Below are 16500 nucleotides of genomic sequence, written 5' to 3'. Positions count from 1 at the left end.
ATCCAGCTTTAGGGTGATAAGTGACAAGTAACATTTGAGCCACACAAGTGCGAGGCAATAACCTTCTCCAACAGGAAAGTATCTAACCATTTCTCCTTGACATTCAATGGCATTACCATTACAATCTGCCACTATCAATGTCCTGGAGATTATCTTTGACCAGAAACTGAAATTAACCAGCCACATAAATACAGAGGCTACAAGAGGCTGAGGATTCTAAGGCAAGTAACTCACCCCCTGGCTCCACAAAGCCTGTCCACCAGCTACAAGGCACAAGTCAGGAGGATGATGAACTACTTTCCACTTGTCTGGATGGATGCAGCTCCAACAACACTCAAGAAGCTTGACACCATCCAGGACAAAGCAGCCCGCTTGACTGGCACCCCTTCCATCATCTTAAATATCACTCCCTCCACCACTGTTGCACGGAGGCAGCAGTGTGTACCATCTACAAGATACACAGCAGCAACTCACAAAGACTCTTTTGACAGCACCTTCCAAACCAGCAACCTCTTCCACCTAGAAGGCCAAAGGCAGCAGATGCATGGGAACACCACCACCTGCAATCCCCCTCCAAGCCACACACCACCCTGACTTGGAACTATATCACTGTTCCTTCACTGTCGCCAATCCTGAATCCTGGAGCTCCTTTCCTAACAGCACTGTGAGTGTGCATACGGGATGAGGGCTTCACTGGCTGGGCCAGAATTTATTGTTCATCACTTGTTGTCCTTGAGAAGTTGGTGGTGAGTTTCCTTCTTGAACCACTGCAGTCCATGTGGTGTAGGTACACCTACATTGCTGTTAGGAAGGGAGTTCCAGGGTTTTGACCCAGCAACAGTGAAGGAACGGCGATATATTTCCAAGTCACGATGGTGAGTGACTTGGAGGGGAACTTTCAGGTGGTGATGTTCCCATGTGTCTGCTGCCATTGTCCTTCCAGATGGTAGTGGTCGTGGGTTTGGAAGGTGCTGTCGAAAGAGCCTTGGTGAATTCCTGCAGTGCATCTTGTAGATGGTATACACTGCTGCCACTGTGCGTCAGTGGTGGAGGGAGTGAATGTTTGTGGATGTGGTGCCAATCAAGCGGACCGCTTTGTCCTGGATGGTGTCAAGCTTCTTGAGTGTTGTGGGAGTTGCACTCATCCAGGCCAGTGGGGAGTATTCCATCACACTCCTGACTTGTGCCTTGCAAATGATGGACAGGCTTTGGGGAGTCAGGAGGTGGGTTACTCGTTGCACGATTCCTAGTCTCTGACCTGCTCTTGTAACCACAGTATTTATATGGCTAGTCCAGTTCAGTTTCTAGTCAATGGTAACCTCCAGGATGTTGATAGTAGGGGATTCAGTGATGGTAATGACATTGAACATCAAGGAGCAATGGTTGGATTCTCTCTTGTTGGAGATGGTCATTGCCTAACACTTGTGTAGTGTGAATGTTACTTGCCACTTGTCAGCTCAAGTCTGGATATTGTCCAGGTCTTGCTGCATTTGGACATGGACTGTTTTAATATCTGAGGAGTCACAAATGGTGAACATCATGCAATCATCAGCGAACATCCCCACTTCTGACCTTATGATGGAAGGAAGGTCATTGATGAAGCAGCTGAAGATGGTTGGGCCTAGGACACTAGCCTGAGGAACTCCTGCAATGATGTCCTGGAACTGAGATGACTGACCTCCAACAACCACAACCATTTTCCTTTGTGCTAGGTATGACTCCAACCAGCGGAGAGTTTTCCTCCTGATTCCCATCGACTCCAGTTTTGCTAGGGCTCCTTGATGCCACACTCAAGTCAAATGCGGCCTAGATGTCAAGGGCATTCACTCTCACCTCACCTTAGGAGTTCAGCTCTTTTGTCCATGTTTGAACCAAGGTTGTAATGAGGTCAGGAGCTGAGTGGCCCTGGCAGAGCCCAAATTGGGCGTCAGTGCGCAAGTTATTGCTAAGCAAATGCCGCTTGATAACACCTTTGATGAACCCTTCCATTACTTTACTGATGGAGACTAGACTGATAAGGCAGTAATTGGCCGGGTTGGATTTGTCCTGCTCTTTGTGTACAGGACATAGCTGGGCAATTTTCCACACAGCCGGGTAGATGCCAGTGCTGTAGCTGTCCTGGAACAGCTTGGCTAGGGGGCATGGCAAGTTCTGGAGCACAAGTCTTCAGTACTTTTGCCAGAATATTGTCAGGGCCCATAGCCTTTGCAGTATCCAGTGCCTTCAACCGTTTCTTGATATCATGTGGAGTGAATCGAATTGGCTGAAGCTGGCATCTATGATATTGCGGATCTCTGGAGGAGGCTGAGATGGGTCATCCACTTGGTACTTCTGGCTGAAGATTGTAGCAAATGTTTCAGCCTTATCTTTTGCACTGATGTGCTGGGCTTCTCCATCATTGAGGATGGGGATATTTGTAAAGCCTCCTCCTCCAGTGAGTTTTTTAATTGTCCACCACCATTCACGACTGGATGTGGCAGGACTGCAGAGCTTAGATCTGATCCATTGGTTGTGGGATTGCTTAACCCTGTCTATCACTTGCTAAGTAGCAAGTGATTGTTTGGCACGGAAGCAGTCCTGTATTATAGCTTCACCAGGTTGACACTTCATTTTTAGGTGTGCCTGGTGCTGCTCCTGGCATGCCCTCCTGCACTCTCCATTGAACCAGGGTTGATCCCCTGGCTTGATGGTAATGGTAGAGTAGGGGATATGCCCAGCCATGAAATTACAGATTGTGTTCGAGTACAAATCTGCTGCTGCTGATGGCCCACAGCACCTCATGGTTGCCCAGTTTAGAGTTGCTAGATCTGTTCAAAATCTATCCCATTTAGCACAGTGGTAGTGGCACACAACACAATGGAGGGTATCCTCAATGTGAAGGCGGGGCTTCGTCTCCACAATGACTCTGCGGTGGTCACGCCTACCGATACTGTCCTGGACAGATGCATCTGCGGCAGGCAGATTGGTGAGGATGAGGTCAAACATGTGTTTCCCTCTTGTTGGTCCCCTCACTACCTGCCACAGACCCAGTCAAGCAGCTATGTCATTTAGGACTCAGCCAGCATGGACTGCAGCAGCTCAAGGAAGCAACTCACCACCACCTTCTCAAAGGCAATTTGAGATGGACTAGCCAGCAATGTGCAAATCCCGTGAAATATTTAAAAATATTTACTTAAGTGGAAAACCCATAAATACCCTGACTACCAGAGCAGGTCAATAGCAGAGTATTTTACAATAAGTGACTCACGTCCTGACCTTCCAAAGCCTTTCCACCACCTATAAAACACATGTCAGGAGTATAATGAAATATTACCCACTTCCATGTACGAGTACCACTCCAGAAACACTGCAAGAGCTCAACATCATTTAGGATAACACAGCCACAAAACAGCCTGCTTGATCTGCACCCCATGCACCATCTTAAACCTTCACTTCCTCTACCACTAGCACAGCATGGTTGTAGTGTATACCATCCACAAGATGCACTGCAGTAATATGCCAAGATTTCTTCAACAGCCTCTCCCAAACCCATGACCTCTAGTACCTAGATGGACAAGGGCAGCAGATGAACACCACCACCTGCAAGTTCCCCTCCAAGCCACTCACCATCCTGACTTGGAACTACATCACCATTCCATCACTGTCATTGAGATAAAATCGTGGAACCCCCTACCAAACAGCACTGTGGGAATAACTTCACCACACTGACTGCAGCAGTTTAAGGAGGTTCGCGACTTCACAAGGGCAATTAGGGATGGTCAGTAAATGCGGGCCTTACCAGCAATGCCCACATCATAGAAACATAGAAGGAGTAGGTCATTCGGCCCTTCGAGCCTGCTCCACCATTCAATATCTCAACGCCATACTCCCGCTCTCTCCCCATACTCCTTGATGCCTTTAGAGTCTAAAAATCTATTTCCTTATTAAATATACTCAGTAACTTGGCTTCCGCAGCCCTCTGTGGTAGAGATTTCCATAGGTTCACCACCATCTGAGTGAAGAAGTTTCTCCTCATCTCAGTCTTAAATGGCCTATCCCGTATCCTGAGATTGTGACCCCTTGTTCTGGACCCCCAGCCAGAGGAAACATCATCCCTGCATCCGGTCTGTCCAGCCCTGTCAGATTTTTAAACTTTTCAATGAGATCCCCTCTCACTCTTTTGAACTCCAGTGAATACAGGCCTAGTCGGTCCAATCTCTCCTCATACCACAATCCTGACATCCCAGGAATCAGTCTGGTGAACCTTCGCTGCACTCTCTCCATGGCAAATGTATCCTTCTTAGGTAAGGAGGCCAAAACTGCACACAATGCTCCAGGTGTGGTCTCACCAAAGCCCTGTATAGCTGCGGTAAGACATCCTTGCTCTTGTACTCAAGTCCTCTTGCAATGAAAGCCAACTTACCATTTGCCTTCTTAACTGCTTGCTGCACCTGCATGCTTGCTTTCAGTGATTGGTGTACAAGGACACCCAGATCCCTTTGTACATCAACATTTCCCAATCTATCACTATTCAAATAATACACTGCCATTTTACTTCTCCTACCAAAGCGGATAACTTCACTCTAGTCCACGTTATACTGCATCCACCATGTATTTGCCCACTCACTCAACTTGTCTAAATCACCTAGAAGCCTCTTTACATCCTCCTCACCACTCACATTCCCACCTAGTTTTGTGTCATCAGCAAACTTAGAAGTATTACATTTGGTTCCCTCGTCCAAATCATTGATATATATTGTGAATAGCTGGGGCCCAAGCACTGATCCCTGCAGTACCCCACTAGTCACCACCTGCTACTCTAAAAAAGACCCATTTATTCCTACTCTCAGTTTCCTGTCTGCTATCCAATTCTCACTCCATGCCAATATGTTACCCCCCAATCCCATGTGCTTTAATTTTACACATTAACCTCTTATGTGGGACTTTATCAAAAGCTTTCTGAAAATCCAAATACACCACATCCACTTCTTCTCCCTTATCTATTCTGCCAGTTACATCCTCAAAAAACTTCAGTAGATTTGTCAGACATGATTTCCCTTTCATAGCTCCATGTTGACTTTGTCTAATCCCGTTGATATTTTCTAAGTATCCTGTTATCACATCCTTTATAGTGCGCTCTAGCATTTTCCCTACCACTGATGTTAGGCTAACCAGTCTGTAATTCCCTGTTTTCTTCCTCCCTCCTTTTTGAAATAGTGAGGTTACATTTGCCAACTCCAATCTGCTGGGACTGTTCTATAATCTGCAGAATTTTGGAAGATGACAACCAACACGTCCACTATTTCAATGGCCACCTCCTTAAGTCCCCTGGGATGTAGATTATCAGGCCCTGGGGGTTTATCAGCTTTCAGTCCCATTAATTTCTCCAGCACTTTTTTTTAGTAATACTAATTTCCTTCAATTCCTCCTTCTCACTTGACACTTAGTTCCCGAGTATTTCTGGGAAGTTATTTGTGTCTTCCTCCGTGAAGACATAACTAAAGTGGTTGTTTAATTGCTCTGCCATTTCCTTGTTCTCTATTATAAATTTTCCTGTTTTGGACTGTAAGGGGCCTACATTTGTCTTCCCTAATCTTTTTCTTCTTACATACTTAGAGAACCCTTTACAGTCCTCTTTTATGTTCCTTACAAGATTACTCTCATACTCTATTATTCCCCTCTTAATCAATCTCTTGGTCCTTCTTTGCTGAATTCTAAATGCTTCCAATCCTCAGGTTTGCTACTTTTTCTAGCAACTTTATATGACTCCTCTTTGGATTTAATACTATCTTTCATTTCTTTTATTAGCCATGGTTGGGCCACTTTTCCTGTTGTGTTTTTGCACCAGAAAGGAACATATAACTATTAATCCAATGAATGAATAAAAATAAAAATACACCATTCTTCTTCTCTGGGATTCTAGTTCTTGAATGTTTCCCTTGTATTCTCAAAGCCAAACATTTGACGTGCAGATTGAACAAACAACAACAACTTGCCTGCATGTAGCATCTTTAATGTTATAAAAAAGTTAAACCGAGGCCCCATCTGCCTGCTCAGATGGAATTAAAAGATTCCCTGGCACTACTTTGAATTAGATCAAGGCAGTTATCCCCTGTATCCTGGTCAATATTTATCCTTCAAATCAACATCACAAAAAACAGATTATCTGGCCATTGTCACATTGTTGTTTGTAGCAGTTTGTTATGTGCATATTGGCTGCCATATTTCTAACTTAAAACAGTGACTACACTTCTACAAAGTACTTCATTGCCTGCAAAGCACTTTGCGACATCTGGCAGCAGTGAAAAGTGCTATACAAATTCAAGTCTTTCTTTTATGGGCTTTTATTTCTCCCGTCCCTGCCTCTAACACCCATATTTACTCTTGCTAATCTCTCTCTTTTTACATACCTATAGCAAGCTTCTTTGATCTATCTTTATGTCTCTAACTAGTTTTATCATCATAATCTATCTTTATCTTTGAGTTTTTTCTTCACCCTTTGCTCAATGTTAAAATCTTGCCAATTCGTAGGCTAACTACTCTTTTTGGAAATATTATAAGCTTCTAGATTTAATCTAATACTATCTTTAACTTCTCTTGTTAACCAGAGCTGGACCATATTCCTAAGGAGTTTTTATTCTTTAAGGAAATGTATAATCATTGCGAATTATGTATTAATTCTCAATTCTTTGCAATTGACTATCAACTGCCATATCTTGTAATCTAGTTTCCACCCCAAATTTGCCAACTCACCCCTCAAACTACCTCTGTAGTTTGCCTTGTTGAGGTTGAAGATGCTAGTTTCAGACTTAATTGAGTCACACTCAAACGCAATATAAAATTAAATCATATTATGATCACTCTTCCCCAGAGGCTCCCTTACTATAAAGATATTAATTCACCCTGTCTCATTGCTGAAAACTAGATATACAAAATAGCCCATTCCCTAGTTGGTTCCTTGACATACTGATCTAGAAAACTATCTTGATTGTATTCCATGAACTCACCTCCCTCCACACACACCACTATTGGGGATTTGGTTTGCCCAATCTGTATGAAGATTAAAGTCTCCCGTTATTACTGCATTACCCTTGTTATATGCACCTCTAATTTCCTGATCTGTACTCCGCCTTACAGTACAACTGCTGTTAGGGGATCTATAAACCATTCCCACTTTTGTTTTCTACTCCTCGTAGTCTCTTAGCTCCACCCAAATGGGTTCTAGAACTTGATTTTCCAAGTCAAGATCATGTCTCTTTACTATCTTCATCAGGGCAACCCCCCTCCTTTTTCTATTCTGACTACACCATCTAATAGGTCAAGTATCCTGGAATATTTAATTCCCAACTTTGTTCGCTCCGTAACCACATCTCAGTCTATAGCTCTTGGATTGACCCATTAATTTCTAATTGTGCTATTAATTAATCTATTTTGTTGTGAATGTTTCACACATTCAAATATGATGTCTTTAGCTTTAAATTCTTGTTATTATTTTTCTCCGATATCACCCTAGTCACAAATGCCCTTTGTTAAGCTCTCTGACCCATTCTGTTAATTTTCTAACCAAGTTGCTGCTGAGCTCCACATCTTTGACATTTCTCCTACTGCTTTCGAATTTACCCTTTCCTGATTCTCCCACCTCACTGCCTTCCTCCTCTTCATTAGCTTAAAGCCCTATCTGCCCGCCTCATTATTTGACTCCCCAGGACACTGTTCCCAGCCCAGCTCAAATGTAACAAGTCCCATTGAAACAGCTCCCTCTTTCCCCAGTCCCACAAATCAAAATCTCTGCCTCCCATGCCACAGCTAGGGCAGAACTTTTCCCTCGGCGTGCAGGCATACATCCAACATGCTCGAGTGTAAAATAGCGCGCAATGACATTGGGTGAGCGTCCCGACATCATCGCACACTCACACATAATTTCGCTCGGCGGGCATGTGCGGAAGTCAGAGCCACACCCACCAATAATTATGAGGCCAGTTAAGGTCATTAAAAAGGCAAATAAGCTGCAATTTGCGTTACCAGTGCAATTTCGCGCTCATCGCATGGGCAAAACGGGCAGCTGGCAATTTCAAAAACCTCATCCAAGGGCGGGATAAAAAGGGACAGCAGCATTGCCAGTGTGAGTAGTGAGGGGTTTTGGAGATAGTTTGCTGCTGGTTGCTTATTGGTACTTGGCAGCTTCATCTCTGTTGGGGGCATCATTCTTAGCATTTCCGGGCTTCATTTCAGGACTTATTGGTGTCTGCAACACCCCGGAGGATTTTGACTGTGTGGACCCTTCCAGGTATCAGACAGCATTCCGTTACCCTGGTAATGGAAATTGTGGTCTCCGCTGGTGGCACCTCCTCTGAGGAGGAAGAGAGGGGCAGAAGGGAGAGGAGGCCAGGTGTCCCAATGCAGCCTCCAGGGGAGGGACCTGTGGGAGGAGAGGCAAAGGCACAAGTGGCGCAGGGCCAGCAGGTAGTCCAAGGTGGAAGGGGCTGCAGAAGATGCCACTATCCTGCTGCCAGGGTTTACAGGCGACAATGCAGCTACCTCAATGTGTATGAGGTGCAATGCGAAGGAGGCTCCGCTTCTCAAGGGAGACCGTGACCTCCATTTGTCCAAAGATTGGGCCTGAGATCAGCTCCATGTAGGCGGACATCCCATGCCAGTGGTTCTGAAGGTCACAGTGGCCCTCATCTTCTGTGTCTCCGACTCTTTCCAGGGCTCAGTGAGGGATGTGTGTGGAGTCTCCCAATCGGGTGTCCACAGCTGTGTCAAGCTGGTGACAAAAACTCTGTTCAGGCGGGTCCTGACCTTTATTCTTTACCGTACGAACAAGGCCAGCTAAGCTGAGCAAGCCAGAAACTTTGCAGCGATTGCTGGCTTCCCCCATGTCCTGGGTGCCATTGACTGCACACGTGCGGCCATCAAGGCGCCACCGGGTCAGCCGGGTGCCTTGGTCAACAAGAATGGATTCCACTCGCTGAATGTCCGGATAGTGTGAGACCACAGGACGCAGATTCTGCAAGTCTGTGAATGGTACCCTGGCAGCTCCCATGACGTTTACATCCACAGGCAACTCCCAGGTCCCAGGGCTATTCAGTGTTTCAGCCAAGATGGATTGCTGCTGGGTGACAAGGGTTATCTATTGAAGAGGTGACTCACGATGCCTTTCCACCAACCAAGGACAAAGGCAGAGCAGCAGTATAACAGGAGCCATGTCTCCACAAGGGCGGTGGTAGAGAGGACCATATGTTTCCAATGCCTGGACCATTCAGAGGATGCACTACAATTCCCCCCCAGAGCGGGTGTCACTGATAGTGGTTGCATGCTGCACTCTCCACAATCTGGCACTGGCAAAGGGGATCTTGACGCAGCTGCACAGGCCACAGAGGATGAATCCAGTGATGAGTCAGAAGAGCAGCACCGTGAGGAGAACGCTGAGGTTGTGGAGGCAGACCTCAGCAACCTCCAGGGAGGCAGGGACACCAACGCTCCTTCAACTAGGCTACCAAAGATCTGCTTCCACCTCATGCTAGGGCTGTTGCCTCCATCCCGGATGTCTGAAATGACCCTTTTATTTGCACCCAAAGTCCACTCAATGCCTGTGCAAAGTATCGAGCCACTCATGTCAACCATTACATACTGGTGTACACTGCACCAGAAAGAAAAAAGATGAAGCATACTCAGGCCATCAGAACCAAAGCAAATTTAATGTTATTGTCACATTGAAAGCTTAATGATAGTGCCATTACTGGTGTTGATGTCCACACCAGCAGACATTTAACCAAACATAAATGAACAGAAAATCACCCGTGAACTGTCCCTCTTGTGCTCATAGTGCCCTTAAATTACGTTTCCAAGGTCTAAGGCTTGGTGCCCTTCCCCTTCCCCCCCTCCACCCCCTCCCTCGCTGGCACCGGCATTGGAGACAGCCTGCTGAATCTGCTGTCTTGTTGGCCTTGATGACCTTGGCGGTTGTCCTCTGGCCAGTGGAGCCTATATTGACCCCATCTGGGAGGGAGCAGCCAGTGCCACATCTGACAACTCCCTGGTCATCTTCAGATGCCATGGTCAGTGGCAGAGGGGCGGAGGAGCTGCTTCCGTCAACTGGAGCGCCCCGAGAGGAGCCTGCTCCTCGACAAGCAGCTTGTGCGCCAACGTGAAGTTGCTCTGGACCTCCCTGCTCACCACTGATGGACAGGCACCTAGCTGGGATACTGGATGCCTCATCCATCTCCCACACTAGCACTGACCACCTGAGCTCATTGCCTGTGTGAGGGCTTGCAGGTCCAAGCGCAACCTTGGAGCTGCCTCTCCATGAGAGTCGCTACTCTCTCAATGGAGGTGGCAGTGCGCTCGGCCATGAGGCTCAACACAGTGCTCATGCTCCACATGGACTTCACCACAACGGAGACCATGGCACGCAGACTCTCATGGATCTCCACCAGATCCTACCCTACATCCCACTGGACATCCAGCATCTGCCACTTAATGGTCGACCCCAGAGGCTCATCATCTGTCCTCCGACTGCCAGCACTCTGGGCATTCTCTGCCTCGAGTGAGTGTGAAGTGCCCTCACCAATGTACACTGACATTCTAGCCGCCGATCTAATGCCCACCCCGAGGTGCTGGCATCTGCGCTGGTGCCTGGTTCAGAGAGGAGATGTGACGTAGGTGCAGTTGAAGCCCAGTGGACCTCCAGCATCAGGGGTGGGCGAGCCTTAATTGGTCTGCCAATGTGAAATCACTGTCGGGGGCCGTTCGTAGGCGGCGGGCCGTTTCCCGGCCACTCCCGGACCCGCCAACCACGCCCGCCTGCCGACCACACCCGCCTGCCAACCTCAAAATTCTTACGTTTGTCTCCTAATCTGTTTGCCTTTATGCAATTATGTCATGTGTTTTAGTTAACAATCTAGAGATTATTACATGAGGTTCTGTCTTTTAACTTCGATCCTAGCTCCTCAAATTCTCTCAGCAAACTTTGTTCCTAGTTCTACCTATGTCATTGGTTCTAATGTGATCCAAGACAACTGGATCCTCCACCTCCTACTCCAAGTTCTACTCTACCCGCAAGGAAATTTCCTTAATCCTGGAGCCAGGCAGGTAACACAACCTTCATGATTCCTGGTCGCAATTGCAGAGAACAGCATCTGTTCTCCAACTATAATGTTCCTTACTAGTACCACATTACTATGTAATGCATGGCCTAATTTGAATACACAAGTTGATCAGTTCTCTCTCCTAGTTGTGCAGGAACAACATTACCTCAACTACACTTTTTTTTTTAAACACTGCATCAAATAATACACACCTTTACTGATATTAGTTCACCTTCTTTCCTGAATGAGAATCCACTTATCCAATCTTACAACACTGCATACACTGTGGAGTCTATAGGAGAAAAGATCACTGAAGGTTCTTGGAAGTTTTTCCATAAATAATCTACATTTTATATGTTACAAAAATGGAAACTAAACAAAACAATGAAGTGGTGAGTGCAAGTAAGTGGTCAACAACAACCTTCTTGGAAGCAGTGCATGGCACCATTGGAGAGGCAGCAAAATATATATTTTTCCAATCTACAAACCAACGGGAGAAAATCATTTGTGCAATGGTGGGGAGAGATTAGAGAATAATGGATTAATTAAATAATCAAGTATAAAAAGACACAAAGGCAAAAAATTGACTTAAGCTAACAAAAAAGGGATAAAGATTCAAGTAAATCTGGACAGGAAAGGGGAGGAAGAAAAATAGGATCATATAATCTGTTTAACAAACTATCCTTTTTGTTATGAAAAACCTGGGTTTTAATTCAACCCATTTTTGTGCGATGAAAATCTTTTCTCAGCTGATTGCAACGGTCTTAGCATTTTGCTTAGGCTCAGTTTAGGCCTCTACATCACTCTATGCCTGAAAATAAATTGGCAACCTCACTCCAAGATCACATGAATGGCCCATATGGGAAACGTAAAAATTAATATTTGGACAATAAATGGTGTTCTTTTGACATTGGTCTAAAGCACACTGGGTTAGATCACCTTGAAGGCAGCTTTGCTCCTGGTTCATACTCTATCAAACCCAGGACTGTGTTACAATGAGACAGTGACAAAAAAAGCCGCAACATCCCTCTGCTTAATAAGGACATAATTTAATGAAACAACACTGAGAAGAAAATCAATCTACACATACTGCCTACTTTTGTGTACAGGAGAAACATAACGTTATATATACTTCTTAAACAGTTGAACCACTGGGAATTAGCATACAAAGACGGACAATAGTTTACATTGACGCAATTACCTGACTCTGCAGTTCACTTTGTTGCTTCAGGCGAAGGTTTTCTGGTGTATCAGCAACGATGGTGAATTGCTGCTTTGGGTAATGGCTGAAACAAAACAGAGTAGTAGTCAAGATCAATAAATATCAATTATGTTAAATACAAAAATAAAAATAATGTATACTTCACTTTTACATTGAATTAGTTAATGCAGGATATAGTGAAACAGAGATATTGCAGCACAGGACCACCAGTAGGCAGTTTACTAAAATAGGCAATCATTCATCTTGAATAGAAAGCAAAATCTGCAGATGCCAGAAATCTAACAAAGAACAGAACAGAAAATACTGAAGACTTTCAAGTCATGACAGCATATGTTGAGACAACACACTAGCACGCCCATTTTATACAGTCAGAAGCTACTGCCTGAGTGAAAACGGGAGCTATATTGCAAGTCTGAGCATGTTAAAATCAATATTAAAGCCAGTGGACTGAAAATTGCCCAGTAGAAAAAGGAGGTACTACTCCTTGACCTTGCATTGAATTTCATTGGAATGTTTCATGTTCCAATGAAGGTTCCTGTCCACCATCTACAAGGCACAAGTCAGGAGTGTGATGGAATACTCTCCACTTGTCTGGCTAAATGCAGCTCCAACAATACAAGCTTGACACCATTCAAGACAGAGCAGTCCGCTTAATATGCACCCCACCCACAACCATTCACTCCCTCCATCACCGACACACAGTGGCAACAGTGTGTACTATCTACAACGAACTCACCAAGGCTCCTTAGTCATCACCTTCCAAACCTACGACCACTACCGTCTAGAAGGACAAGGGCAGCAGACACATGAGAACACCATCAGCTGGGAGTTCCCCTCCAAGTCACTCACCATCCTGACTTGGAAATATATCGCTGCTCCTTCGCTATCGCTGGGTCAAAATCCTGGAACTCCCTTCCTAACAGCACTATGGGTGTACCTACACCACATGGACTGTAGTGGTTCAAGGCAGTAGCTCACCACCACCTTCTCAAGGGCTGTTAGGGACGGGCAATAAATGCTCGCCCAGCCAGTGAAGCCCACATCCCATGAATGAATAAAAAATAGGCTTTTGCATGTTTCGAACAGTGGACATTGCTTCTTGCTTCGCTGCTGCGTCTCTGGTTTTCGCACCACTCCTGGTGGTAGGTTCCTGCCCCACATGAAGAACAGCACCATGTTGTATGTGCTGCAAAACCCGATAGTCTCTCGTAGCACTTTCCATAGCGAGTGTTATTTCCAGGTAATGCGTCAAATCAATGTTGACCACTGCGAGTAAACGGCACTGAATGGGGTCATCGTGAACTCCACAAACTAATCGGCCCCGCAGCATATCATTGAATATACCCTGAAGTCAGTGTTCTGTCAACTGCTTCAGCTATAGGTTGCGATGGGCTCTCCCAGGGCCCTAAACTCTAGAATTACGGATGGCTTCAGCTGTAAGTGCATTTTCACGATGTCCACTAATTCATTAAAGGACTTAGAATTGGGCCTGTTCAGGGCCGTCAGGCTGCAGATGAGATTGTATGTCTTGCTATCACATACACTCAAAAGGATTGTTTTCTGCTTTTCCTTCACAGTAATTTCATTCGCTACGATATATATTGGCTCCTGTCTTCCATAGATGCATCGTAAGGATCGATCCTGCTGAAGAGTGGCATGACTGATGGGTAGTCTTTTCTCTTTTATTAAGGTTCAATGTACTCACGTTAACAGCGTGAGGTGCAATGTCAGAGATATGCCACCCTCATCACCAAATGTATGACTTAACAGACTGGACAGGTTTGAACAAGAAACAGATAAACTTTATTATAGAGAGCTTTTCAGATGCTACATTCTCGATCAGGACCCTCATCAGGAAACACCGCACATCGCATTAGCTGTGCTTAGGGCTCATTGGCCAGAGCCTCTACCCCTGGTAGACAGCAGGAGGGGCTATACCTTTAGTTACTACAAGGCATCAGCTTTGAAACCCACAGTCTCAGTCATTAACACAAGGGAATGTGCCGTGGCTAGCTTTGGCACCACTGTGGCTAAATGAAACCATGTTTGTGCAAGTTTGTGTTTTTTTTGATTGTATGCAGAGAACATATATTGTGATTCTCTTTGAGCACATTTGCTCTGGAGGCATTAGTTAAATCCCTCCTGGGCAAGTCCTTTGAAGTTTAATTTCAGGATATGCACTAGAAACAACTTAAAAAGGCGGAAGATGGCAACTCCAAAGCTGGAAAATTCATTTTGTCAACATCGGCTTTCCCTAAAATTACTACCAAAAGGCAGGAGCCATCAAGAAGCATCAGTGCAGCAAATAGGTAATTGGGAGGAGTCAGAGAATGGTTACAGCACAGAAAGATGCCATTCAGGCCCATCATGTCTGAAGGGGCAACTCACCTAATATCTAACCTTAGTTTCAAGATTGGGAGAACAGAATAATACTCCCAGATAGTTCATGATAGTTAACTAGCTCTTTACTCAGAACTAATGAAGTGGATCGATCCACTTCAGTTTCACCCTTGGGAGAGGGCCAAAGGCCCCAGTGTACGCAGGGGAGGGGGAAAAGGAATGGCAGTTTGAAAACAGCATCTAGACCCACAAGGCAATATAGCCAATAGACATCGAATCTCCCATCGAACTGATTCTTGGGAAAGAGTTTACTAAAGTCCTTTTTTTTTCATTCATTCATGGGATATGGGCTTCGTTGGCTGGGCCAGCATTTATTGCCCATCCAGAATTGCCGTTGAGAAGGTGGCAGTGAGCTGCCTTCTTGAACCACTGCAGTCCATGCGGTGTGCGTGCACTCACAATGCTATTAGGGAGTTCCAGGATTTTGACCAAGCAACAGTGAAGGAACAGCGATATATTTCCAAGTCAGGATGGTGAGTGACTTGGAGTGGAACTTCCAGGTGGTGGTGTTTCCATCTGTCTGCTGCCCTTGTCCTTCTAGATGGTAGTGGTTGTGGGCTTGGAAGGTGCTGTCAAAGGAGCCTTGGTGAATTCCTGCAGTGGATCTTGTAGATGGTACACACTGCTGCCACTGCACATTGGTGGTGAAGGGAGTGAATGTTTGTGGATATGGTGCCAATCAAGCGGGCTGTTTTGTCCTGGATGGTGTCAAGCTTCTTGAGTGTTGTGGGAGCTGCACTCATCCAGGCAAGTGGGGAGTATTCCATCACACTCCTGACTTGCGCCTTGTAGATGGTGGACAGGCTTTGGGGAGTCAGGAGGTGGGTTACTCGTCACATTCCTAGCCTCTGACCTGCTCTTGTAGCCACAGTATTTATATTGCTATTCCAGTTCAGTTTCTGGTCAATGGTAACCCCAAGGGTGTTGATAGTGGAGGATTCAGTGATGGGATTGCCACTGAACATCATAGGTTGATGGTTGGATTCTCTCTTGTTGGAGATGACCATTGCCTGTCACTTATGTGGTGCGAATGTTACTTGCCACTTGTCAGCCCAAGCCTGGACATCGTTCAGGTCTTGCTGTGTTTGGACATAGACTGCTTCAGTGCCTGACGGGTCGCAAATGGTGCTGAACTTTGTGCGATCATCACCGAACATCCCCACTTCTGGCCTTACGATGGAAGGAAGGTCATTGATGAAGCAGCTGAAAATGGTTGGGCCAAGGACACTACCCTGAGGAACTCCTGCAGTGAGGTCCTGGAGCTGAGATGACTGACCTCCAACAACTACAACCATCTTCCTCTGTGCTGGTTATGACTCCAGCCAGTGGAGAGTTTTCCCCCCGATTCCCATTGATGCCAGTTTTCCTTCCATCATAAGGTCAGAAGTGGGGATGTTCAGGGCCATTCACGACTCCTCAGATACTGAAGCAGTCCATGTCCAAATGCAGCAAGACCTGAACAATATCTAGACTTGGGCTGACAGGTAGCAAGTAACATTCGCAACACACAAGTGCCAGGCAATGACCATCTCCAACAAGACAGAATTCAACCATTGCCCCTTGACAATCAATGGCATTACCATCAGTGAAACCCCCGCTACCAACATCCTGGGAGTTACCATTGATCAGAAACTGAACTGAACTAGCCATATAAATACTGTAGCTACAACAGCAGGTCAGAGGCTAGGAATCCTGTAGCGAGTAACTCACCTCCTAATTCCGCAAAGCCCATCCACCATCTACAAGGCACAAGTCAGGAATGTGATGGAATACTCCCCACTTGCCTGGATGAGTGCAGCTCCAATAACA

The 16500-nt window shown here is 45.7% G+C and overlaps 1 protein-coding gene across 2 annotated transcripts in view; it reads right to left on the bottom strand.

Annotated features, from left to right (window-relative positions):
- The window catches only part of nebl (nebulette), a 397411-nt gene that overhangs the window by 252383 nt on the left and 128528 nt on the right, over positions 1-16500 (bottom strand). For both annotated transcript variants that reach the window (XM_078538381.1, XM_078538382.1), the window contains exon 3: positions 12271-12355. In XM_078538381.1, coding sequence (XP_078394507.1) covers positions 12271-12355 — 85 coding nt within the window. The remainder of the gene's footprint in view (positions 1-12270; positions 12356-16500) is intronic.

Source organism: Cetorhinus maximus, chromosome 3 (assembly GCF_964194155.1).
Source record: "Cetorhinus maximus chromosome 3, sCetMax3.hap1.1, whole genome shotgun sequence".
In the NCBI taxonomy this organism is placed as follows: Eukaryota; Metazoa; Chordata; class Chondrichthyes; order Lamniformes; family Cetorhinidae; genus Cetorhinus; species Cetorhinus maximus.
Note: the sequence above shows the minus strand (reverse complement) of the source record. Positions and strands in the feature narration are given on the sequence as shown.